The 25,396-nt window shown below is 37.9% G+C and overlaps 1 protein-coding gene and 1 long non-coding RNA gene across 6 annotated transcripts in view; one reads left to right on the forward strand and one right to left on the reverse strand.

Annotated features, from left to right (window-relative positions):
• Nucleotides 1-25,396, reverse strand: part of furinb (furin (paired basic amino acid cleaving enzyme) b) — a 92,334-nt gene that overhangs the window by 34,243 nt on the left and 32,695 nt on the right. For all 3 annotated transcript variants that reach the window (XR_013282793.1, XR_013282794.1, XM_077515937.1), the window contains exons 3-6: nucleotides 14,949-15,047; nucleotides 10,092-10,187; nucleotides 9,088-9,216; nucleotides 8,930-9,006 (exon numbers count right to left, since the gene is read on the reverse strand). Coding sequence is in view for 1 of the 3 variants with exons in the window: in XM_077515937.1 (XP_077372063.1) it covers nucleotides 8,930-9,006; nucleotides 9,088-9,216; nucleotides 10,092-10,187; nucleotides 14,949-15,047 (401 nt within the window). In the remaining 2 variants the exon portion in view is untranslated. The remainder of the gene's footprint in view (nucleotides 1-8,929; nucleotides 9,007-9,087; nucleotides 9,217-10,091; nucleotides 10,188-14,948; nucleotides 15,048-25,396) is intronic.
• On the forward strand, nucleotides 20,174-24,805 carry LOC144015705 (uncharacterized). 3 transcript variants are annotated; one of them, XR_013282796.1, is made up of 7 exons: nucleotides 20,187-22,012; nucleotides 22,138-22,215; nucleotides 22,289-22,359; nucleotides 22,474-22,525; nucleotides 22,641-22,703; nucleotides 23,144-23,323; nucleotides 24,504-24,805. It is a non-coding gene; the product is annotated as an uncharacterized LOC144015705 (long non-coding RNA). The 3 variants fall into 3 exon arrangements; XR_013282797.1 differs by having other exon boundaries at nucleotides 20,174-21,261; nucleotides 21,871-22,359; XR_013282795.1 differs by having other exon boundaries at nucleotides 20,192-22,359.

Below are 25,396 nucleotides of genomic sequence, written 5' to 3' on the forward strand. Positions count from 1 at the left end.
GAGAATGGCAGCTGTCTTAACATGACCAAAACCAAGCTATTTTTTGCCACATTGCTACTATGTCAGGGCAAAAAACAAAAAACAAAAACACTATTTGTTCTGCCAGACCCTGGTGATGACTCAGTGGTCAAAGTCACTTCACAGGGTCAGAGAACAGCGACGCCTTAAGTGGCACTCCTGATTAAGCTCTGGAACACAGAGTGATGCGTCACCCTCTTATTGCTCCCACTACTTCTTCACATTTCATATTTCCAACACATGATTGATTTACTAAAGGATTGTCCGTGCAAAAACAGGTGGCGACTTGATTGCTTTCGCAAACAGATGTGGAAGCTAATCTAAAAACCGGGCGTATCCAGGAATGTGCCTGCCAAATGGTCAATATTGCCGCACTGATCATTATGTGCGTTCTTGAAGGAGTACATATACACAGATTCATCAAACCTAAGAGGGAGTGTCATGAGTCTTCTTATGTCTTCAAATACTGGAGGATTTGCTGGTGACTGAAATGAACAGGGAGAGTAGAAGTGTTCCTTGAGTTTGCTAAATAGCTAGTTGTGTTGGACTAGAATTGTTTGGCATTGCAAATCATGCAGCTCGGACGCTGACTCCAATCACAACTCAATTCGCTGTTTTGCTAAGATGGTACCCAGGGGCAGCAGATACATTGAAAACAGCAGCGCCCACAGAATTGACCTTTCACAAAAGCTCCCCCCCTCAGTTGACACTTCCAGGTCCTTCTGGACATACCAGAGCATGTCAGTGAGTGTTTGTGGAGCAATACAATGGTGATATCTTCCAGATCGAAACAAAAGGAGTCTAAAATATGTAGCGGAAGGATATAATCATAATGTTAAAATACAGGCTACTCGTGTGTGACACATGCATACTAGTAGTAGACTAGTTTTGCTAGCGCAGCACAGTAGTTTACGAGTTAGGTCTAATTGCGAACTCGTTGATCAAAAGTGGCACTAGTAGTGAAAAAAAAAACATGCAGCTAGTGAGGACAGATCATACTAGGACCTATAGTGTGCCAAAGTTGTTTTACTAGTGTGCAATAATAGTTGAGAATATAAGGCAGAAATAATAATAATAATAAAAAAAACATCAACCTTCATAAGAAAGTCGTTGTATGCAGAAAAGCAGACTTCATAACTATCAAGGCTAAAACATACTGGTGTCAAGATAAGTCTGAGGTAAACAACAACCGTTTTTACCGTTTGGGGATGTGGTTTGCGAAAGGTCAATTAAACCCTGTGGAACTCTTGCGTTCCGTTATACACGTGAATTTATATTGTACAAATTCGTCCGGGCACTGTCTTTGTTTGCTTGACATACCATGAAGAGATTACAATAATAATAATAAAGAAATCACACGACGCATCATCACAACAGCCACAAGTTGACAACTGAGCATGCAAAATTCCCTGCAGCACAGATAGACCAAGCAACGTGGCAACGTGTACTTGCAGCCAATGATGGCCAAGTGTGACGTATCATAACAAAACATTTGATTCAGGTGTGTATCTTGACCTCCACCGAACCCCTGAGGCTGACTCACCGAACCCCCGGGGTTCCAGGTTAAGAACCACTGATCTAAGGGCTTACATAGTAGCACTCAGGTGTCATGTCATATCATCTATGACAAAAAACTCGTTTTAACTCTGGATTTGTGTCTGGCATGTTTCAGTGCACTGTGAAAATTGGTGCTGATCTGTCCCAGAACTGTTTTCTGTGTGTGCTGTCCCAAGTTTTACATGCAATGTTAAACTGGAAGCACAGCCACATCCAATTCACATGCACTAGGAGTGAGTTCAGTCAAACAAAATATGGCTTTTATGTTGTTGCTGGCTTCTCTCAAATCAGAGTGAAATATTTCTTGTTTGCCTCTTCCATTAACTTCCAATTCCATTACTTTAAACTTCATTTTGCGCTTGAGGTGCGCTCCCAAATGTTCCACACTGAAACCCATCAGAGCTATCTAAAACATAAAACCCTCTTTTAAATACGGTGGTCTCTATCACTTTTATACTTCTAGCAAACTTAATCTCTTTGTTAGTGAACATACAGTTTTGCGTACACTGTTTGGGGTCTTAGTAAATCCTGCCCATAAAGCACCCAACATAAAACAATACAGTAATACAAAAAGTACTACACAGGAAAAACAATGCTGCTTCCTAATAAATCATTCATCACATTTATTACACTCCAGCCAGCCAGTCAATAAGTATACACCGTGTGTAAAAGTGACCATTAAACCGTCAAACTAATGTTCTGATTGGGCTCATTATTCACAGATAGTCGGATATATGGCTTCCTTACACAAGCATCGTAGCACAAAATATAGGAGGGTATACATCACTTGTACAATGAAAATGCTACAATTGCTATCTAGAGATTTACTGGCAGTTGGCTTGTCTTGTCTATATGCAAATCAGTTAATGGCGACTTGACGGTTCCTTCATTATAGCTGCTCTATGTAGGAAATTGAATTTCGAATTGCTACTGCCACGTGTGGCTGAAAAATGAAACTGCACACTTCTTTTTTCACGCACACGCTTGCCTCACTCGTACAATCACAACTTTATTATTGAAGACTCAGCACAGACTGAGCATACTTGCCAACTCTCCTGATTCGTGTGGGAGACTCCCAAATTTCAAACCTAAGTCCCACATGGCTCCCAATCAGTTATTTCTCCCGCTAATCTGGGGATGGGTTACTATAAAGACATGGCTTCTACCCGTCAGCCTTTCTTTCGGTTGTCAATGTTGCAAATGATTTGATGTGATCGATGCAACCTGTAATAATGTGTCTGAAAGGAAAAAAATGAATAAAACAATCTCCCAAATTCACAGCAAAATAGTTTACATTGTGGGAAATATTTGACACCCTGGGCTGCTTGCACAGTAATCGGCCGATTACGAGGCTCCCGCTGAAGGCAATAATAGTGAAGAAGCCTTGATTCTATCCATCCATCCATCCATCCATCCGCTTCTCCCTCACAAGGGTCTAAAAACAAAGAAAAAAAAAAAAGTTTAATGAACGGCCATTTTGGGCCGGTTGGACGCCCCCACTGATCTGTATATATTACTAGATAGAAAGCCCATACATGCCCGTGCAAGCCGTTGAAGCCGCAGGGCGGCCATTTTACTGCTCCCACCTCGCGAGCAGACTACTGTATATACTATACATAAAGATTAGACATATACAGTTCATAGGCTCTTAGTATAGGGCTTGGGGGTGGTTGGCGGGGTGGTCACTATATTTTAACAAGTGGAAGGTATGTGCTGCTTTTTCTTTTATCGCTCAGTTCCTAAGACCACAATTATTAGATTTGGCAGAGGTGTCTTTTGTTGAATTACAGGTATAACTCTAATAAAAAAATATACAAGTTTCCTTCTCCAAGTAAACATCATTAAGGGGATACTTGACTTATTGAACCAGGTCAGGTTTGCTTTACGTTTTATTGTTATCCATTCAACATTAATTTACTTGTGTTAGCACAATTAACTAAAATGTTACCTGAAACATTAATTGTACAATATGCTTAAAGATCCAAGTTTTCAGTCATTGAATTATATACCTTAGCAATGTTCAGCTTTAAATAAAAAAAATAAATAAAAAAAATGAAGAAAATACTGCCGATTTGAAAGGTAATCCAAGCATGTCCACCAATATAACTTTGCATCATACCATAGGTGTCACAAATCACCAGCAAGTCTCAAGTCATATCTTTCAAGTCTCAAGTTACTGTGGAGAAAATAAATAAATAGATAAATAAATAAATACTCAAGCAAATCAAGTAGAGTCGCCACCAATTTTCAAGCAAGTCGAGTCAAGTCTTTATGTAGTTTAGGCAAGCCCAAGTCTGGCCCGGGGGACAATTGCGCTATTTCCACCGCCCTGCAAGCTCTGGCATAAAATGAATATGTGGCCCGCCAGCACTCTTGACCACAGTAGAAAATATGCATATACAAAAATCCTGTTTTCAGTTTTACCAGGAAGAAACTGAAATGTTTGTGTCTTAGAATTGGCAATACTGAAGACCAAGTCTGGCCCAGGGGCCAATTGCGGCCCATGTTCAAATTTCCACCGGCCCGCAGGCTATGGCATAAAATGAAGACCTGTGAAGTGGGCCCGTCAGCAATGTTGACCGCAGGAGAAAATATGCATGTACAAAAATGCTATTTTCAGTTTCACCAGTGAGAAACTGAAACGTTTGTATCCTAGAATTGGCAATACTGAAGACCAGTCAATGCAATTGTTCGGTTACACTGCTGGCAAGTGTGCACATCGAAATATAATAAGCGCACACTTGACGTTTTATTTTGACTTCATAAAGGCTGCAAGGGGCTGTCAAACGGGACGCGGCCTGCAGGCCCTCACTTGGCCCAGATGTGCATTAAGTCACGTTAAGTTCATTCATGAGGCTGGTGGGTCGGTAAAAACATGAGGACCAAACAACAGTCTCTGGTGGTGTTTGAGAACCCCGCCAAAATTATGTACACTCCTGGTTAAAGGACTATTTTTAATTAATATATTAATATAAATTCACTCTGTCATGAATTTAGGTTATTGAGTATTGCTTTTCTCAAAAGCTACACAGGATTTAACCAAACAATGTGATGGAATGTGACCACATTCAAGTCTTCACAGTAATATTTTCTTCCAAGTCATTATATTCAAACATATTTATCTAAATGTGGGCCACAAGAGAGCCCATTAGTTCCAGTGGGTGAAGCTCAAACGATACAATAGCATTTGTATGCAGTGCATTTAACTGCTGCTTTGAATGTGTTGGATCAAGACAGGCACAAGTACACCCTTGTTTTGTTGGGTTTTGACTGCGAGTAGGAAGCATGAAAGCATGACCAAATGTGGCTGGTAGCTTGGTCATGCTTGGCTTATTGTAGGGATCTGTCTCTTGGTATCGCTTTTGATTTCAATATATTTCCATGGGGTGTCTATTCAATGGTGTGACCCAATGGTTTGTTTAGCCGGTTTTCTGCTCAGTTGTGGCTGAAGACAGGTCTGTTCAAAGGATTAAATTGGAGGTCACAATGTTATATCAAACACAAAGTTCCTTTTTCCAGCATGCTAAAGAAAAGATGATCTTTCTTTGCTTTTAATTCAGGGCTTAATTGATTTAGGACACGTACGCACGCGCACGCACTCCTGTATTTAAAGATTGCAATAGAACATAAGAAAGCGGAATGTTGATACTTAAAAACATAATAATGGTCAAGAGCATTCAGCCTTTGACCATAGGGCTCCAGTTTTGATTCCTTCTGCGGCAGTTATACAAGCAACACAGCAACTGATGGCGACTAAGATAAAACCGTGACGGATGTTTTACTATCTGAATCAATCAACTTTATCACTCAGGCAGCACTGAGATAGGAGAGAAAATACATCATTTTTATGGGGCTTGTACTTAAAAAATAACTAATGCATGATATTGACACTCATTAATATGAAAACAATCCAGATGTTTGTCATTGTTCACGGCATATTTTATCCACTGCACCACGGCCAGCTATCAATACCGGGGCCGAATGGTGAGCAAGGAAGTTCAAGTTGCCATACCGTACATCAGGTGTGGCCAAGTTCAGTCATCGAGAGCTGCTAACCAGCCTGTTTTCCATGTCTCCCTCCTTCAGAGCAGCTGAATCTAATGACCAGCTCATCAGCAAGCTTTGCAGAAGCCTGATAACGATCCTGATCATGAATCAGGTGTGGTAGTGGAGGGAAACATGGAAAACAGGATGGATAGCGGCTCTCGAGGACCGAACTTGGCCACCCCTGCGGTACATGGTAAGTGCATTTGCTTGTTTACAGCTGTTGAACCACCAAGCTAGCAATTGTTGCCTAGCAAAGTATTTAGCACAACTGATTGCCACTGAAATGTGGAAAGGCTTGAGGGACACATACATTAAAAAAAATAGTGTTGCAGGAGAAAAACAGTGGCTTAGCCATAGTCCAAGGACAGAAGTGGAAGTACTCAGAAGTGTTCTCATTTCTCGCTGAAATGCTGCACAATAGTTGTTCTACGAAGCGACACCCCGTCTGCGTGCGGTACAAGCTCCTGCGGTGAAATGCCAGCAAGACGCTTGCTGGCTGCGGTTTTTGCTTGCATCACCACAACATCCTGTTTTGGTCTTGTTATTTCGGTTTTAATTGTCTTTCGGCTGACAACCTAAAATGCATTTTTTGAGGGGTTTGGGGTGCATTTTTTTGGAAAATTTTCTGTGGCCAAAATTTGGGTGCATCGCTAATTAGAAGGAGTGGCGAATTTTGGAGCAGTAGGTCGTCACTCGTAAATGAATGAAGAGGAAACACTGGGATAAACTCGGTCCTGTAATCTAGTGTTATAGGTTCATTATATGCAGTACAATCAATATCACATTGACATTACAAAGATGATGACAACATTAAACCTTGTGAAAGAAAGCATAGATGTTAGCAGCTAGGACTAACAAGAATCAGCCTTCAGTGTAGTCTGTCTCCATTCCATTCCAAAATATCTGTCAAAACTCCCAACTCATGTAGCGCAGAGGCTGACATGTTAATTAGAAACAAGGAAAACAACCTTGTGTCATCATTTTAATCAAACTGGCAGCCTGAAAAACACCCACCTCCTTACTCTCTATGAATTAATTGCATGAAATCTGATTGCAAGGGAGTTGTTATTACTCATACATGCTCGGTGTTACTCTGAATCTTTTTTTATGCATTTATTTTTTACAAACATCACAGCTGCCCCCACTATGGTCAACATGGTGCTTTTAATTCAACACTCATACTTAAGACATAGTGAGCGCAGTGTAACTGACTCGCTAATAGTGTGAATGTGAGTGAAAATGTCAGCGCTCTGATTTAAAAAAAAGCGTGTGTGCATCTTTTCAAGGTGATGGTTTGGCTCCATGGGGGAGCTGAATCAGAGGCGGTGAGTAATCCCCTCCAGTCGTGCTTTGTTCTGTCAGTAGGACAGTATGATATTAATGTACTTGTACACTGACAACATTGTTGGGTTCCCTGCATGACTCTTCAACCTCACGGCATCGACAAGAAACACGACTCCTTATCAAAACTGCAGGTGCTTTCATGACAAGAAAAAAAAGCTCAGATCACATTTAAAAGGTCAAAAAAACCAAGCCAGCATGTAACATGCCTTTAAAACAAAAGCTGCAATGCAAAATTATTTTTTATCTACGTGGCTGCAATCGCACGGCGACCGAAAACATTGTCGATGTACTCTTTGCAACTAATATTAACAACAACAAATAAAGTTGGACTCTTTCAAGACAAGAGATGGATTTAGAACAATTCTTGCTGTACAGATGGGAAGAGGCATGCGGCCTCCAGGAGGTTTAGACTAAGGTGTTTAAAAGGTGTGACGTCCTCATGACTAAGGCTGTCCAAGAAGCAGTGTGAGGTGTGCGTTTTGTCTTAGCTGGCCAAATAACACTCTCAAGTGGGTGCATTCAAGGTCCAATTCTTCTCCTCCGACTGGAGCCTTTTTCATTTTTCGACTCTTAAGTATCCTTGAGTGAGTTCACAGACTCCATATAAATCTCATTTACATTATTAGAGAAAAACAGATTTGGCATGAGGAGAGAAACTCTAGGTAAGGTGCTCACTTCCTCATTCTCTTATACAGTAAGTGAGCCGTGGTCAGGCTTAGAATTGCAATATGTTCAGAGGTTGAAGTGGGCATAAGGAGAGATGTCCACATACAATTTGGTGCCAACTGATTGTCGATGTTGGACGTTATAAGCGATGCACGTGCAATGATTTTGAATGGACCAATTGTGTCCAGTTTCTCTGCTGACTCCCATCAAAACATGGATTGGGGAGGAGGGCGTGTCTGTATGTCAGAGGAGAAAAAGGTGTTTACAGCAGTAGTTATTTACTGAGTTCTCTTTAAAAAAAAAAAGACATAATAGAAAATATAAGCTAGTTTCGTTATCCTGATCAGAAAATACATAAACATTTTTTGAGTGAAAAATTAGACACCCTGCCAAAAAATACTGTAGTTTCTTGAAATGACATTCCATTCCCTATCCATATGGTTCCATATGATGTTGGTTCACCCTTTGTAGCTATAACAACTTCAGCTCTTCTGGGAAGGTTGTCCACTAGGTATAGGAGTGCATTTATGAGAATTTTTGACCATTCTTCCAGAACCGCATTTGTGAGGTCACACACCTGATAATGGAGAAGGCCTGGCTCTCAGTCTCCGCTCTAATTCATCCAAATGACACTGAAGCACTCAGCATAGCAAGAGATTTCGGATAATTCCACACTCCCAACTTTGTGGGAAGCTGGCCCTTTCCTCTTCCAACATGACTGTGCACCAGTGCATAAAGCAAGGTCCATAATGACATGGATGACAGATTCCGATATGGCTGAACTTGACTAGCCTGCACAGTTCAACCTGATAGAACAACTTGAGAAAGAATTAGAGCGGAGACTGAGAGGCAGGCCTTCTCATCCAACATCAGTGTGCGACTTCACACTGCAACTAAGTCACAGCAGCATTACATTACAAGAATGAGTGAGACTGGTTTCACTCCTTGCTGGAGCTTATGCAAACAATTGTATGTAATCATCAAAGGCTTAAGACACAACATACACAAATCACTTATGATAGGTGAAAAGTTAGCAACAAATCAGTGTCAAAACGGCTGTGAGGTTGGCTGTGCTGGGCCTTGATGTTACAAAAGCTTCAAATTGTGTGAAAGCGCAGAAAATTTGTATTTTCAGGATGTAGGCCAAGCAGCACTTTCAAACTTTATCGTAATCAGTGTAATTCCCAGATGCACATTATCTGGCTAAATTGTGCACTTCTTTACTTTCCTCACTTAGGGGCAGATAAAACCAATTCCTTGCCAAATTGATGAATTCACTTTTCACTGCATAACTTACCTATTCTCATTACGCTGAGTGTATCTGGGTTGGGGGTCATTATCTCCATCATTGACATCATAGCTGGCCTCGGGGTCCTAAGAAAGCAGGAACCAAGGTCATACAGGATGTTTTTTGGGTTTCTTCATGATGCAACATTACTCTTAATCTTGACTAACATAATTGCTGATAAGATCCGGGTGGTCTTTTTCAATGCCGTCATCCAGGATAGTCACCACAATACCTTTTCCAGTGTAGCCCTGAGCCCAAGCTACTTTGGTATTTAAGTCTTGATGAGTCAGAGTGGACTAGAGAAGACAAAAGATAATTAGACAGGTTTCAACATTGAAATCTTTTAGGCTAGATGGACACCACTGGTCTGCTAAAATCCAATTTATCATCTACTACATTTCTTTAATGGCTATTTGCATGTATTCCTATTTGGGTGGAAGAAATAATACATTCTTACAGCATTAAGTCAAGTCACCTTTATTTATATAAGAAAAAAGTGTTTGCTCACTTGCTGATGTGTCGATCCAAACAAATATAAGACATAAAAGGGACCATGAGACTGGTTCCGTGGATCAAAAACACTGAAGGCATAGTCGTGACATGAAATGCAGAGACATCTACGCATGACAGGTGCTCTTCAAGCTTGGTGGGCAAAACTTGTTAATGAAAAGGCAAAGACAAGCTGATGCTCTGTTATAGAGAGGAATTTAATGTTGTTGCGTTTCAACTCAAAGACTCTTCAATCAGGTTAATGAGACAGCGCGGGTGTGCAGCACATTTAAAGTAGAAAACCAGTTGTGTGACAGCATCACATGATCAATGCCACCCTGAGGAAAAAAGTTTGACAAAAAACAGGAGTAAAGATCCAATGAAAATGAATCGGAGTGGACAAAAAAGTTGGCATTCATTTTCAATTCATTTTCAATTATTAGCACTTCATACATACATACATACATACATACATACATACATACATACATACGCAGTACTTATATTTGGCCTTTTGTATTGCCAACCAAGGTAAAGCACTTGACCAAATGTTGTAGAAAAAAGGTATAGCCATTCAGCTAGTACTGAGATGTTCATTTGAGAGGAAAACACTGTTTGTAGGGTCATTATGTGTAGAATTCATAAATCTGAATATGAAGATAAATTAGAGATCAATACACACCAGGTACCACTGCTTGGGGAAATCAGGGTCTGTTGGTTGCTCAAATACATCCCTCCTCTTCCTCCTTTTCACCACTTGCTGCTCTGCCCATACAACCTGAGGTGTGCAGAAATACACAAGCACCGACACTCATCATTTTGACATTATTGGACTCTAATGTCAGAAGCTATTGCAATAACCATCCAACTTTTGCTGTGGACATACACAGCCCCAGCTGTATGCAAAGGGCCTAACTTACAAATAGCATGAACTAAATTGCATGCTAACTCTGACAGATTGCACACAGTGTTGGTGGATGTGTTGCGTGACTTAAAGGGACAGCAATGTGAAAAATCACCTTTTTGGAGCTTTTAGCCATGTTAAAATGCTAATTCCTCACCAAAAACATCACCGAAGAGGTGTTTTCCTAACTTGGCAATAGCCAGATTGATATTGTGATTCACTCAAGGGTGTTCTCCACAATATTAATCTGGGACTGCTCCACGGTGATTTGCTCGGGAAAGGCGGACATTCTGTACAATACTTCAAGCTGATTGGATGATACGGCATTGTGCACGTTTATTTTGACCAATCCACGGCCACAGACGAAAATGCACAAACAGCTTTACCAGCTAAAAATGCACACCCACTTTCTCTGAGCCCTCCATAGGATAGTGACAAAAGTACCCTTTATCAGAAAACATTCTGTCCAGATGAATTCAAAGTAATCAATTATCCTTCACATTTGCAATGTCAAAGTGCAATGACAATTGGCAGTCTTGAAAATCCCGGAAAGGGTTCTGGCTGACACTTGTGCAAACTACAAGTAAAACTTTTGCACTGCTGAACCTAAGTCAATGAATACTGTAGTGGTGAGCGCGCTCACCCTGTAAGCAGCAGGTACCCAGTCCGCATCCCGCTCGGGTTTGTTATTTATTTTATTTTATTCCCCTTCACCAGCAAAATGCCTAATATTTCATAAATAATTATTAATATTTAATAAACAATTACATCGCAATGGTGTCAAAGGTAAGATAGTTAACTGTGGAAGGACTTAAAATCTTGTGATTTATTCCCTTTAATAAGATTGCAATCCTTTACTAGGATTCAAATAGCAGACATTAAAGTTTGCCTTGCACAGTTTGCAACAAATTTGTTGTTTCTTCACAAGGTTTCTCTCTATTGAATTTCTTTGTGTCAATGTAAAATTATGAACCTTCGTTTTCTTGCTTCATGGTGACCTTGTTCCACACAATGAACTGTCTGAATGGAAATATATTTTCCAATGGTGACAAACCTCAAAGGGAAACTTGGTTTAAAGAATGAGGACATCAACCTTGTTTCAGTAAGAAATGAATATTTCATTTCTTTATTTCTGTGTAAGTGACCTTGGCACCAGTGACCCCAGGGCACATTACAAAGTTGTCTTGGCAAAATTACATGCAAACAAAAGTGCATTTGTCAAATGGAATTTCATTTTAATAACTTTAGATTGAAACTCACTGTTTGCTGAGGCTGGTAGAAAAGTAAATTAAGCATTTGCACATCTTGGTGGCAGTTTATTTTTAAATGTGGAAACTTGAAGTTGGAGCACACAAAAAGTTTTTGGGTCCAACATTTTTTAGAGTTTAAACATAATATGCAATGCCATAATGTCTCATGAGTCGGCAGTGCACCTCAGCAGGCCAGTGTTGCATATTGTAGCGTTGGGAGTGAAACACATTTTTCTTCAGTAAAACCAGAAAAAAAAGCTCCTCAGTCCCCCTGCTTTCAGCCAGCGAGCTTCAAAAGATTTGCTTCTTACTTTAATGATGATTGTGTGTGTGCGTGTGTGGGCGAGTGGGTTCAGCAGCAACCAATGCCAGAATCTTCCTTTTCTATATAATTGTACTGCTGGTCTACCAAACAACTGAATCTTTTTATTTATGGATTTGACAGAAAATTTGGTGTGATGCTCGATGTTCACAAGAATGAGAATTGGGCAAAATGTTGAAATAAACATTTTGTGGACAACAATATGAAGTGTGCCCTTTCTTTTTAACTGCCTTTATACTACATGCATGGTTCAAGTGACTTGGAAAAAAAACATTATGGTAATGATTTTTATTTTTTATTTTTGATCTCCCCAGTGACACAGTTCAGAAATGCGTCATAGCAGTGTAAAATTTGGATAATCAGATATGGAATCAGGTGTCTGCCACATGTGAATAAAAATATGATGTTAGTACATTTGTTTATTTATTTATTGCAATATATATACATGTGAGGACTGGGAATGGATTGGAGTGGGTAATTTGGGTATCATGCAAGCACAACTTCAGATAGAAGCTACAAATCAGCAATCTAACAACCAGAGAAGTAAGTATGGAAAAGTAAAACCCCTTTCTTCATGCAACCCTGGAGCATGTGTAGTGTTGAGGGCAGACACTGAGCAAGAATCATGGGATCATTTTCTACTGTCTGATTATACACTTGGGATGATAATAATAATACACTACATGTCAGCCCAAGACACAAAGAAGCACATTAAAGCACGAACAGCTTAGAGAGAAGAAACTTAGCATTTACTAATCCAAACAAATCAATTGTTTCTAACAGCTACATTGGGACCAGTTTAAGAAAAGATTCCCCCCCCCCCCGATCTGACCCTACACTGTTGGGTTCATTTAATTTTGTTATAATGTATGAGGAGTTTGGTTCTTGACCTACGCAATGTGTAAAAGTGCCTTGGGTTCATTTCTGCTGAAAATTGATGCCATAAAAATACAATTGACTCGGCCTGACTTGACTTGACTCTCTCACTCACAATAATATGCAGACAAACATCAACCCACTCACAACAGTATGTTGTGGTGATTTTCGCTTGAGGGTTAGTCTGGTGCTGACACTGTCATCTGTGGGAGGTGGGCATCCTATGAACAAATTTTTGTTTGAATCCACATCTCCCTCGTAGCTTGAGGTTTAAGTGTAGTGGTTAAACAAACTACTTCTGACTGAAATGATCCTAAAAGACAAAAGAGGTCTGGCAAAATGTGCTTTTACAGTAAAAATAGCTTTTTTTTGGCTCCAGTTTGATACAGTATAATCGGTGATCGCTCTTCTGTTTAGCCCATCTTCTTCTCCAGGATGCTTAACGCAATTCAGTGTACAGTACACAGCACTAGCTATGAAAATTGTAAACAAGCCACATTGGCCTAAGGGCAAGCAACTACAAATCTGGCCTAAAACTTATTGGCTTCGATTGGGTCTGTCTGCATTCCGTTGGTCCTTTCACGCCCCCCTCCCCCCCTACTCCACAATAGTGCAGTGGTTAAAGCATGTGACTAGTATGTGGAAGATCTGGGTTCAATTCCTGCTTGGAACACATATTAGTACAAGTTCTATTTCATATAATAATCATTGTCTAATAATATCTGTAGCGTCGGTTGAAATAATAAAGCTTTACTGGTGGTCTGAAGTTTTCTTTTTAATTCTCCTTTCCTTTGTCCATGCATAAACCTCTTACACCGTAAGAGCTGAAAATAAAACAAACATGACACCATCAATTAAGCATATTCTCATTTCCTCTATACAGATAAATTTAGGCTAATTAAACTCAAAATGTAAATACAAACATAAATCTATTTAAAGATAAGCTTAATTCTTTACCTTGTTGCCACTTTCAACCGGGCTAAGTACCTTTAATGTTTGATTCGTCGTGCGTGAAACTATTTTTACTGCTTCAAACGTCTTGCGCTCTCAATCCACTTCCTTCTCCTACGTCATTCTACCTTTCCGCATACCTTCAAAATAAACTTCCGCCCAAAGAGGAAGTTAGAAAATAAGAGTTCCAACGTTGACAAAAAATTAGAAAATAAACTCGTTGTCCATTACAATATGTATTACATTCAATGTCATTTCACATTATTATTAAAATAAAGCATTCCACACGCATTCAAATACTCGCATTCACTTTCAGCATTCACACACAATTTCTCCAGAAATTGCACTTTTAATATTGTATAAATTTGTAACATCAGACATTAAATATCATGTTGGAGTGAACGTACGCCTTTTTGAACAACAACTAGGTACGTGTGAACGTCTATAATTTTATTAATTAATTTATTTATTTATTTATTTTAATGAATTTGTGTATCATACAGTGGGTGAATTTTGGATCATTTAATATGGAAAAATGTGTCTTATTCACAGAATTTTATTGTAAGTGTATAATTAGCATTTTTTTGCTCATGCAGCAATTTAGCCAGAACCGGTAATATATACTGGTTCCCATTGTTTATTTCTCTTTCCAGCTTGAACTGCAACTTTCACCGACTTTGAGAAAAGAAGAGTTCAATTTTTTTCTGTTCTACTGGATACTGGGCAATTTTTCACCTACAACAAAATGTAAGTTAATGTTTCCAAACATTTTGTTTGGCTGTAGCAACTTCTTGATAATGATGTAGCTGAGATCCCTGATGGAAAATTACTTAAGTAGAGTTGATGGAGGAAAATAAAGCACAATGTAACTCAACTGTTCTTATGAACAAGAATTAAAGCTATACTTTCGTTATTGCTGTCATATGTAAAAAGATAATTATTTTATATAGCATGCAAGAAGGAAGTAAAAAAAACAGTTCAGATTCTATTTATGGCCACTGCTACATTTCATTTTTAACTTTGGTGAAGATTTCCAAGGCAAAAATGTTACATTAAACACATTTTGATAATAATCACACAGAAAATTGGGTGGCGGATAGAAATATCAGTGTTACTTGCCAAACACTGATTATAATTAGCTGTCCTTCATATTAACTTCAGGCTTCCCTTCCAATGATTCACATGCTAATTGACTACAGGCCTCAGTAATTAGCTGTGATTCCGTGGAAGTCTTACTTGTGCATCTTGGTGCAGTTTGTTGTGCAGCCCCGTGTGTCTAGAAAAAGCTCTCTCTTCCACAGCGTGATGTCTGAAGTGATAATAATCTCCAAAAACCTACACAAACACAAAAAGAGAGAGAGAGAGATAAGCTATTTTTTTATTGCAGAGAAATATGTCTGTAGCTCTACAACATGTATTAGGCTACTTTACAGATTTTGGGCATCCATCCAGCTATCCATCTCCTATACCACTCATTTCACCACTGTTGTGGGACACGGCGGTGGACGAAGCCTATCCCTGCTACCACTCAGCGATGGTGCCGAACCTGATATGTTATGCAGTGTGCGTAGTTTAGTAACTTAGGTAGTCTTATTGTGTGTTTGACCTTCTGCTACTAGTTGCAATTCAAAAGTTGAATCGCCAGTGAACAGTTTTGTCACAGACAATTCACCCTAATTACGCTAATCTCCCGATTTTACAGTGAAGTAAACAGTTAACATTGTGGGGAATATTTGACAAAGTATCTGGTAAACTTGGCCTCCTTGCATGTTAAGTGGCCGGTTAAGAGACACTCACTCGATGCAGTGATAGTCAAGAAGCCTTGATTCTACCTATAATAGAGCCGAGATTCTCACGGGAAACGAGTTGGAGTTTTGAGGAAAGGGGACTGCAGTGTTTTACTGTTTCATACATGACAGAGATGAATGGTCGAGCATGTTGTCGGCCACCGTGCGCAATCCCCCACAGAGATGAACAACAAATAGTAATTGCTGGATGTTGGTCGCCGCCCGTATCTTGCTTGGTTACAGTAACAACCAACACTTGACTGTGACTGTGTTATACCTCTTTTTAACCCCTGCGGAGGAATGAACAATTGAATCCCAAACGCACCATGCAGTCCACACATTGGACGCCACTTTGAAGCGTGATAACTCAGTCATTTATGAATATTTTCTGACTTCCGACCACTCAAAATGTTCTAACACACCATGAAGTCCAAACATTGGACAACACTTTCAAATGTGATAATTAGGTCATTTATGAATATTTTTTTATTCATGACCACTCAAAATGTTCAGTGGCATCAGACCTATCCATACATATATAGTTTTTATTTATTTATTTATTTTTGATACCCTTTATGTACAATAAAAGCAATAATGTGCTATAAGTGAAAAACAATGATGAGTATATCTATATATAAAAAAAATAAAATTGGAATATTTGATATGATGTAATTAGGTCCTTGAATATGTTAATAAATGATAACAGCAACATTTTTTGGGAACGCTCATTTTTTTGGCAATGGCAATTTTATATGGTTTAGCCGGCTAACACACCAGGAAGTCCAAACATTGGACAACACTTTCAAATGTGATAATTAGGTCATTTATGAATATTTTTTTATTCATGACCACTCAAAATGTTCAGTGGCATCAGACCTATCCATACATATATAGTTTTTATTTATTTATTTATTTTTGATACCCTTTATGTACAATAAAAGCAATAATGTGCTATAAGTGAAAAACAATGATGAGTATATCTATATATAAAAAAAATAAAATTGGAATATTTGATATGATGTAATTAGGTCCTTGAATATGTTAATAAATGATAACAGCAACATTTTTTGGGAACGCTCATTTTTTTGGCAATGGCAATTTTATATGGTTTAGCCGGCTAACACACCAGGAAGTCCAAACATTGGACAACACTTTCAAATGTGATAATTAGGTCATTTATGAATATTTTTTTATTCATGACCACTCAAAATGTTCAGTGGCATCAGACCTATCCATACATATATAGTTTTTATTTATTTATTTATTTTTGATACCCTTTATGTACAATAAAAGCAATAATGTGCTATAAGTGAAAAACAATGATGAGTATATCTATATATAAAAAAAATAAAATTGGAATATTTGATATGATGTAATTAGGTCCTTGAATATGTTAATAAATGATAACAGCAACATTTTTTGGGAACGCTCATTTTTTTGGCAATGGCAATTTTATATGGTTTAGCCGGCTAACACACCAGGAAGTCCAAACATTGGACAACACTTTCAAATGTGATAATTAGGTCATTTATGAATTTTTTTTATTCATGACCACTCAAAATGTTCAGTGGCATCAGACCTATCCATACATATACAGTTTTTATTTATTTATTTATTTATTTTTGATACCCTTTATGTACAATAAAAGCAATAATGTGCTATAAGTGAAAAACAACCACACGCAACTGCAATCCTAAGCACACACACAAGTTGAACTGCAGTTCTGCATACACAAACGTGCATTCACCAATGTACAAATTTCAAACAACACTTTATTTTGCAAAATAACTTCAGCCAGCAATGCACAAGCCCCCCACGCAACCATTCTAGGAATCCGAAGCAAATACACAAGCAAAAGTGACATTGTTTTGGAGTATGCTGGAGGCATTGTGTAACCGCAAAATCATTAGTTACTCTCTGGCGCCAACTCGTGGTTTGTGGGTGTAAACACTTTCAACACATAATTTCCACGTTGTGCTGTGACTTAACTCGCCGTCGCCACATCAAACAACAATTCCACCTCATCAAAGACTACCGCAGCGTTTTGACGCTAATGCGCCTGCAGTTCTGCACACACAAACGTGCATTCACCAATGTACAAATTTCAAACAACACTTTATTTTGCAAAATAACTTCAGCCAGCAATGCACAAGCACCACACGCAACTTTTCTAGCAATCCAAAGCGTTTTCGTCCCATTATTTTTGCAGCATGCTGCAGGCATTTGTGTAACCGCAAAATCATTAGTTAGTCTCTGGCGCCACCTCGTGGTTTGTGGGTGTAAACACTTTCAACACATAATTTCCACTCTGTGCTGTGACTCGACTCGCCACTGTATGAATTGAAACGGAAATCATGAGAAATGCATTACAACACACGGCGTTTACAGTGCATCAAAGATTAGCAGTTATAATGGGAGTCTATCGTCCAAACACTGGATCCAGTTCGTGATAACAAGCTTTTTTATTTAGCTTCGAACTGCTACACTCACGAAAGTCAGCATGGTCGGATTTTTTTTTTTTTTTTATCTATTAAAAACCCTGAGGATATTGATTCTCCCAATTGTTTTCCCCCCTATGCTTTTTTCTTTGAATAATAAGCAAATATCCAAAAAATGGACATGGAATCAGTTAAGGGTTAATGTGTTGTTGTTTCTCGTAGCGTATTCAATTTTTGTTACTTTTGGTATTACAGTAAATCACTATAGTGAAGCCAGGTGGCGACACCCTTAATAACAAAGGTAGGCAGTCTATGCTATTTACAGTATATGACCTGCCTGAAGCATTGGTAATATATTTGCACGACAAGGTCGAATTCAAGCGTTGCACTATATTTACTGATTTCAAAACGGATCTGCGAGCTGGAAAGAACTAATGTGCAAGCTTAAAACCCTTAGGCATTATTGTGACCCGTTTTGGGCTTTTTGATGGTTCTGACCAAGTCATTTCAAAATAAGATACTCCCCAGGGGTTTTAAAGAAACTAATGGATGGACGGGAAGGAATTAAAGGGCGGACTACATGTCATATTGGAGTACACCTTTCACAAACTCCAGGCAGGCTACATGTAGACATTTACACAAGGTGATTTTTTCCCCCCCATTTTCCTTGTGCCTTTGTCTAGTACGCATCAATTGTAAATGAATTTTTATTTTTTTTTAAAAGCTAGTATTTTACTCCAGAAATGATGGTACATAGACTACAATAGTATACCAAAATGATAAAGTAAAAGTAAAGGGAAACAAAGCAATCATTGTGTGGGGATTCAGAAAAGACCAGTCTCCATTACATGAGGAAACATTGTAATATGTACAGAGTTGCCACTGGGGACTGACTCACCTTCCCTGCCCAGTGGAGCAGAAGAGGAGAGGCAGAGTAGGAATGTGGAAGGGAGGGAAGAGAGGAGTGAGATGCTAGAATTGACTGGCACACCAGAAAGGATGGATGTGTGGGGAAAGAAAGAAGAGTAGACAACAGGAAGGAAGGCTCTTGGGGCTGCAGTCTGGTTGACCAGACTTGAGGCATGAAGCCTCGTCTGGAAGCATTGAGAGAAAGCCGCCAGCTGTCCAGTTTGATTTGAATTAAAGTTTTGAACCTGACAACAAATGATACAAAAGTAAATCATTTGCAATGTAACATGTCATAATTTTCCTTCGACGAACACACAAGTCCAATTGGCACACCTACGGAATCGCACCTTCCTATAAAGGGAAAGCTGAAATGAACGCAAAATGACATGAAATTTGATTGATTTTGAAATTTTGATTTCATTATTGATTTAAATTTAGTAATGAATTTAATTACAGTGACGTCTAATATTTTTGTGGGACTTTCAAATATGACGTAAAAAAAACTGAGGGGTAGATTCACTAAGAATACGATGTGTCCGGTAAGAGCGCGAAATATTGCCACACATCTGCACCCGCAGTCTGCTCTCAGTTAACCATCTATTCACTACCCAGATAGCAAAAGATGTTTATTCAACGTTGAATTAGGGTTAAAATGGATGATTTTTGGTTACGGTTGAAGATTGATTGGTCAATCAACATTGATTCAACAGCATTATGTTAACATTGAAGTTTGTGTTTAAAAGATAACATTGAATCAACGTTGTATTTTGGTTGAATTAAAACGTTTGAAAGGTCAATGTTTAATTAACGTCGAATCTATGTTTGCCCTTCTCGTTTTTTTTCCCCTTCAGCTGAGAAATTGACTAGGAGAGGGGGAGGGGAAGTATGTTGGGGACAGGTTGATGGGTGGGGGGTGTTAGAGTCTTTAAACATTTATAATAAATATAAAACATAAAGCTAACTACTTTGCGGATTTCATTTATTGCGGGTATTTTTTGGTACCTAACCCCAGCGGAAAACGAGGGAACACTGTATTTGCAAAACTTGTAAATTATTTGAATGTACTCGAAACACCTGGCATTTCCACCAAATAAACTGTACACGTTAGAGTTTCTAGTTTGTGCATTTCAGCCCAGTCATCAAAAATATGTGCCCACATCCGGCATAAGTCCGGCACAGGTGGCATTCAGTCGACACTGGCATAAGGCATGTGGGCCGAACATGGCCCAGGAGCAGCAAAGGTGGCACTGGCTTGACTCTGGCAAACAGGATGTGGGCCAGTTGTGTGACGCATCTGGCCCAGCTATCAATTTACAACTCTGGGCCACATATGTATAGCCAGTCTTGTCCCACTCTTAAATGCAGTTTCAGATTTATTTATTTTTTCTACACACATTTTTTTTACACATACTTATTTGCATAACAGATGTTAAGAAGAATTTTAATACATCATCACACAGACATTTCAATATGTTTCTGGTCAAACAATCAAAGTTTGTGTGTGAATTCTGTGAACGAACTTTCATGAAGCTTCCAGAGAGAAGTTCTTCGAACGTGCGTTCACCATTTCTTTGTAGCGATTCAAGGGTAAGTATTTAATTTTCCTATGTTTTACATTTGATATTTTATGGCTTCATATTGACACAACTACTGAATTGACTTCACAGACATTGGTGTGTGCGTGCGTGCGTGTGTGGTTATCTAAATTTTCCCGTTAATAGTTTCAATGCCATAATATTTAGTTAGGTGCACTCACTGGCTGATCAGAGAAAATCTCATTTTATCTGACCAGTTTTGTTTCAACCTGCAACGCATAAACTTTAAGTCTAACAATTCTAAAATAAAAACAACTATGAATATTCATATGAAAGAGATAATTATTTACATTTAGTGGAAATCTGATTCAGAGGTAAAGCTTTTAGGGGGCAATATTGTAATGAAGCTATTTTATTGAGACGCAACTCTGCGAGTATAATCATATAAAAAGGTACCAAATTATCACTAGCACCAAATATTACATTGTTCTGGGATAATATTCAGCTTGTATTGTAAAATATGCAGAGCTTGAATTATGTATTTTTTATAGTGCTGTGTGATATGTACATTGTGTGCATAATATTATATTAAAAAAATACAAAAGAGGAATGACTTATGCGTTACACACATTTCCCAGGTTATGTTTTAAAAATCTATTATATATCTCATACAATTTTAATTTCATCGAGTTGATTTAAATATCTACTGTACTTTCTAACGTTATTGGATCGCTGTTCCACAGTACGCCACTAGATGGCGGGACATGCTACTAACCAGACTGACACACACAGTCATACACAGCGTAGAAGAAGAAGAATTTCAAATTGCCGACAGCCGTGCTAAGAGCGGGAATCCAAACGTCGACGTTCTGTGTTTCAGGTCGGTAAAAGTTACATTAAATAAAACAAATATGTATCACCATGTCCATTGTCAGTTGGGTCGCTAAGCATATTGGTCTTTAGAGGTGGTTTTAGTGAAGAAATTGTTTCGAATGATCCTAAACGTTGAAGCTAAGTTGCTAATTCCGACGGCCTCTTAACAATGAGAGTTACTACAAGCCTATCTGTGTGCTATGTTGCTGATATGCTAGTAAGCTAACGAACGGCACTGAAGCGCTACAGGAGCGTTTACATGAAGAATGTATCTTTTTTTCAGTCGTTTTTAACAGGCTGGTTTAACAGTTGAAGATAGAACATTGAATAGCGTTTTCTTTTAGGTTTAGTTTTTAAAGTAAATTAAGTCCACTTGTATAGTAATGTAAGGTTTATCTGTAATTTGTTTAACTTCTGTATATAACTTAATTCATCACGAAATCTAGTCGAATCATGCTTCAGGATATTTATTTGTTGAGGGAAGTAAAAGTATTTTTTAGTAATTACTAATTATTGAGCCTATAATGAACACATTTTTTTCACACTGTAATAAAACAAAGGTGTAAATGTTGTACTTTGTTGCTTTTAATATCATTTGTTGTCTGTTGATGTACAGGTAACTTGTGCTGTTTTGACGAGTCACATGGCGTACAGGTGGTGGCAGCGTCTTCGAAACCAGATGGCTAATTAGTAATTTACTACTTATTCAAACTAAGACGGCATGTTGTACCTTGGCCAGAGCTTGGTGAACCTCTTTGGTAAGTAAACAAGTGAACAAACACTCAAAATATTCATTTCTAAGAATCTGAAGAAAGCTTAGGTGAACTACCTTTCACCACATCCAAATGTTGAAATTAGTGACAGAGAATATAACTTGGCACAGGTTTAATGGGGAAGGAGAACATGCAGAGGTCTGTCTTACCTATAAGGAGGAAGAGGGCAAAGTGCAAATTTTTTTAAGGTAATGTTGGTATGTTTTCAGAATTCATAATATAAGATAACATAATAATTAATAGAATATCGGTTGTGCTCAGGTTTCAGGCTCTGAGTGTTTCTTCAAAATGTTCTGTCCACAAAATCCATTCTGAGGAGTAGCGCAAGACAGGTAAATGATTCTGCGCACTGTACTACATGATTGTGATGATATTATTGCGGTAACACATTGCTGACTTGTACAGTAAGTTTGAAACTTACATGCTGTGTTGTTGATATTGTTTAGGTGCACAACTCACTTTTTCAAGACTACAAACACAATTACAGCTCTACAACAGGTACCTAGACCCATTGTTAATTTAACTTGTGAGTAATAATAACTACTATGATTATGAAAGAACACAATCACATTGTGAAAAAAAAATGTTGAACAGGGTCTTCTGTTTGTTTCAGGCAACCCTTTTTGCGGTGCTTGGGGACCAACCGGAAGAAAGGGAAATACTGTATTCGTAGTTGGTAAGTTTTTCAAAGGTCACTGTTGTAGAACCAAATCATCATAAATCTTAGCACACTTTTTTTTTTTTTTTTTTTTTCAATTTGTAAGGCATAATTATGGAGGACCAAAACTGCCAAAATTCAAAATAAATAAATGCCTAAATAAATAAATGACTAAATAAATAAGTAAATTACTAAAAGTGAAAGTAAAAACGGATGAAAAATATACAATTCAAAAATGAAATACAAATGTATTATTTTTATTTTCAGTTTTAGTCATTTAGTTATTTAATTAGTCATCTGGGGGGTGGAGAGGGGGTGATGTATATGAATATTGCAAAATTTAGTAAAGGTTATGTAATTTACTTCAAAGTAAAATCTTCAGGCATCGGGAGAATTCTATCAACAAAATTTGAGTGCAAAAATTAAATTAATAATAATAATAATGTCGTCTCTCATAGATTAATCACCTGGCTGTCGTTGAAGGCACCAATTCGGACAACCTAATCAGACGGATGATGGCAACTGTGATGACAAATGCCCTGGGCTGTTAAATGAATACAACTGGGCAGGGAAGCAAGACAAGTGTTGCATTGGCAAGAAGGCATTCAAGGAGACAGTGATGCAAGACTGTATGTTTGGTGAGTTATCGCCTATGTAAACTACTTATTACAACACAGAGTTGTTTTTGAGCAGAATGTTCTGAGCTGCTTTCTTTTGTTGTGTAAAATCACTCCACCTGGGGTATGGAGTCAGAATCCTTCCAATACCCGAAACCTCGTAATAAGGGTTTGACTCTCCGAAAACATTTTTGTATAACTGAAAAATTGTTTTGAATTGTCCAAAAATATTTTTGAATGACTGAAAATTCCCAGAAAAAGCTTTTAAAAAAAAACACTAAGAAAAGACACATTTTAAAAGTGCGGCTCCACATAGACATTATTTATCTATTAATTAGAGAATGGTCAATTCCGAAATCAATGTAAAAAAAACAACCCCATCATTGATACTTCACAAAAACAGCAATTAGTATATGTATCTTTGTCTTTTCATTAATATATTGCAGTCAAGATGGACTCCATCAGGCCAGGGCTCTACACTAACTTTTCCACTACTAGCACTGGTGCGAGTAACATTTTTGGTTGCTCGCACAGCACAGGATTTAGTCGCACCATTATTTGTGGAGGTGCAGCATGACCTGGTTTAGGCATACGCAACTCGATATATTTGCAAAATATTTTATTGGAACACAAGGTTTGCCTGCAACAGCAGTGGCTATCAAAACAAGTCAATCATTTCTAATAAATTATGTCAACATTATTTTCTTTAGCTCAGTAAAAATCAGTATTTTTTTTTTCTTCACCGCTACTCCCCTTACCTTTTCATCTTTATGCTGTCCTCGCTCCGAAGCTTCTAAATTTCACCAGCTAGACAGCGAGTTAACGACGTTCCAAATAACCAGACTTCATTTTCCTTTTGTGCTATTAATTTGAACAATGGCCTCTGACCATTACCCTCTTTAAGTCGTCGTAAAAATAGAAAATAAAATAAACAATGTACCTAACTATACACGACACACTTTCATGCTAGTAGCTAGTTACATTGCACATTCAACATTCTGTAATTGTCCTAATTAACTAAAATAAATCTACAGTGGTTTTTATATTGACATCGCATGTATTTACCAACATTGTCAAATTCAACAAAAAGTGGTACTTAATACTTACTGATAGTTACTGTAACAACAGAACAGCTTTTTTTCTAAAACAATAAATTGTATTGGATACTAACTCTCTTCTCTTTTGTAATCTTGTCTTTCAGTTGCTGCTCGACAGATTGACCGTACACTGACTCAGCAGGACTTTGGTGTTACTGTCAAGCATTGGCTGCGTTTTGCTCATTAGCGTAACGGTGGCATCCCAAGCAATGCTAGTGCCTTGGACGCAACTGCGAACGCAAGTCAAATTTAGTGTGTCTTTTTATGGACTGACGTACAGTCAAAGTGAAATGGTTACCGCTTTATACACTGATGTTCCTACAGTTCATTTCATGTTTATTTCATTCCTTTGTCAAGAAAAAGAATAATACAATAAAAACAAACATTATTTGAGGCAGAAACCAAACGGGTGTTATTTTCTTTGCCTCCATTCTCCCCAGAATTCAGTTACAAAGTACTGTGTTTTGATTTCTAATAAATGTTTGAATATTAAACATATTTTCTGTCCTAAGATTTTCATACATATGGGGAAGTATGGTTAAGGAAAACAACAAGCTAATAATACATCCAAGTAAGTTGTAAGACATCTGCAGAAACACTAGGTGAAAAACATACGGTAACTTTTTTTTTTTCTAGTGGACTAACCCAATATTTTTTGTTAGTTTAAAAAAGTAGTTCTATATTAATGTGCATGATAACAGTAATAATAATAATGTACATTTAGATGTAAATTCCAATGTAAATGATGATTAACTTAAAACATTTATTCCTCACATTAATTCACTATAAAAATGCATGTAGGTTCTGATTTAGATGATAGTTGAAACGACATTGATATTGTGTGATATATGGTTACAAAGCAAACGTTGACTCAACATTTTATCAACCTTGCACTTTCTGTATAATTTAAATGTTAGAATTCAATGTAAAATCAACCAAAGATACATGTAGATTCTGATTTAGATGATGGTTGAAACGACATTGATATTGTGTGATT

The sequence above is a fragment of the Festucalex cinctus genome, chromosome 3, assembly GCF_051991245.1.
Source record: "Festucalex cinctus isolate MCC-2025b chromosome 3, RoL_Fcin_1.0, whole genome shotgun sequence".
Classification (NCBI taxonomy): Eukaryota; Metazoa; Chordata; class Actinopteri; order Syngnathiformes; family Syngnathidae; genus Festucalex; species Festucalex cinctus.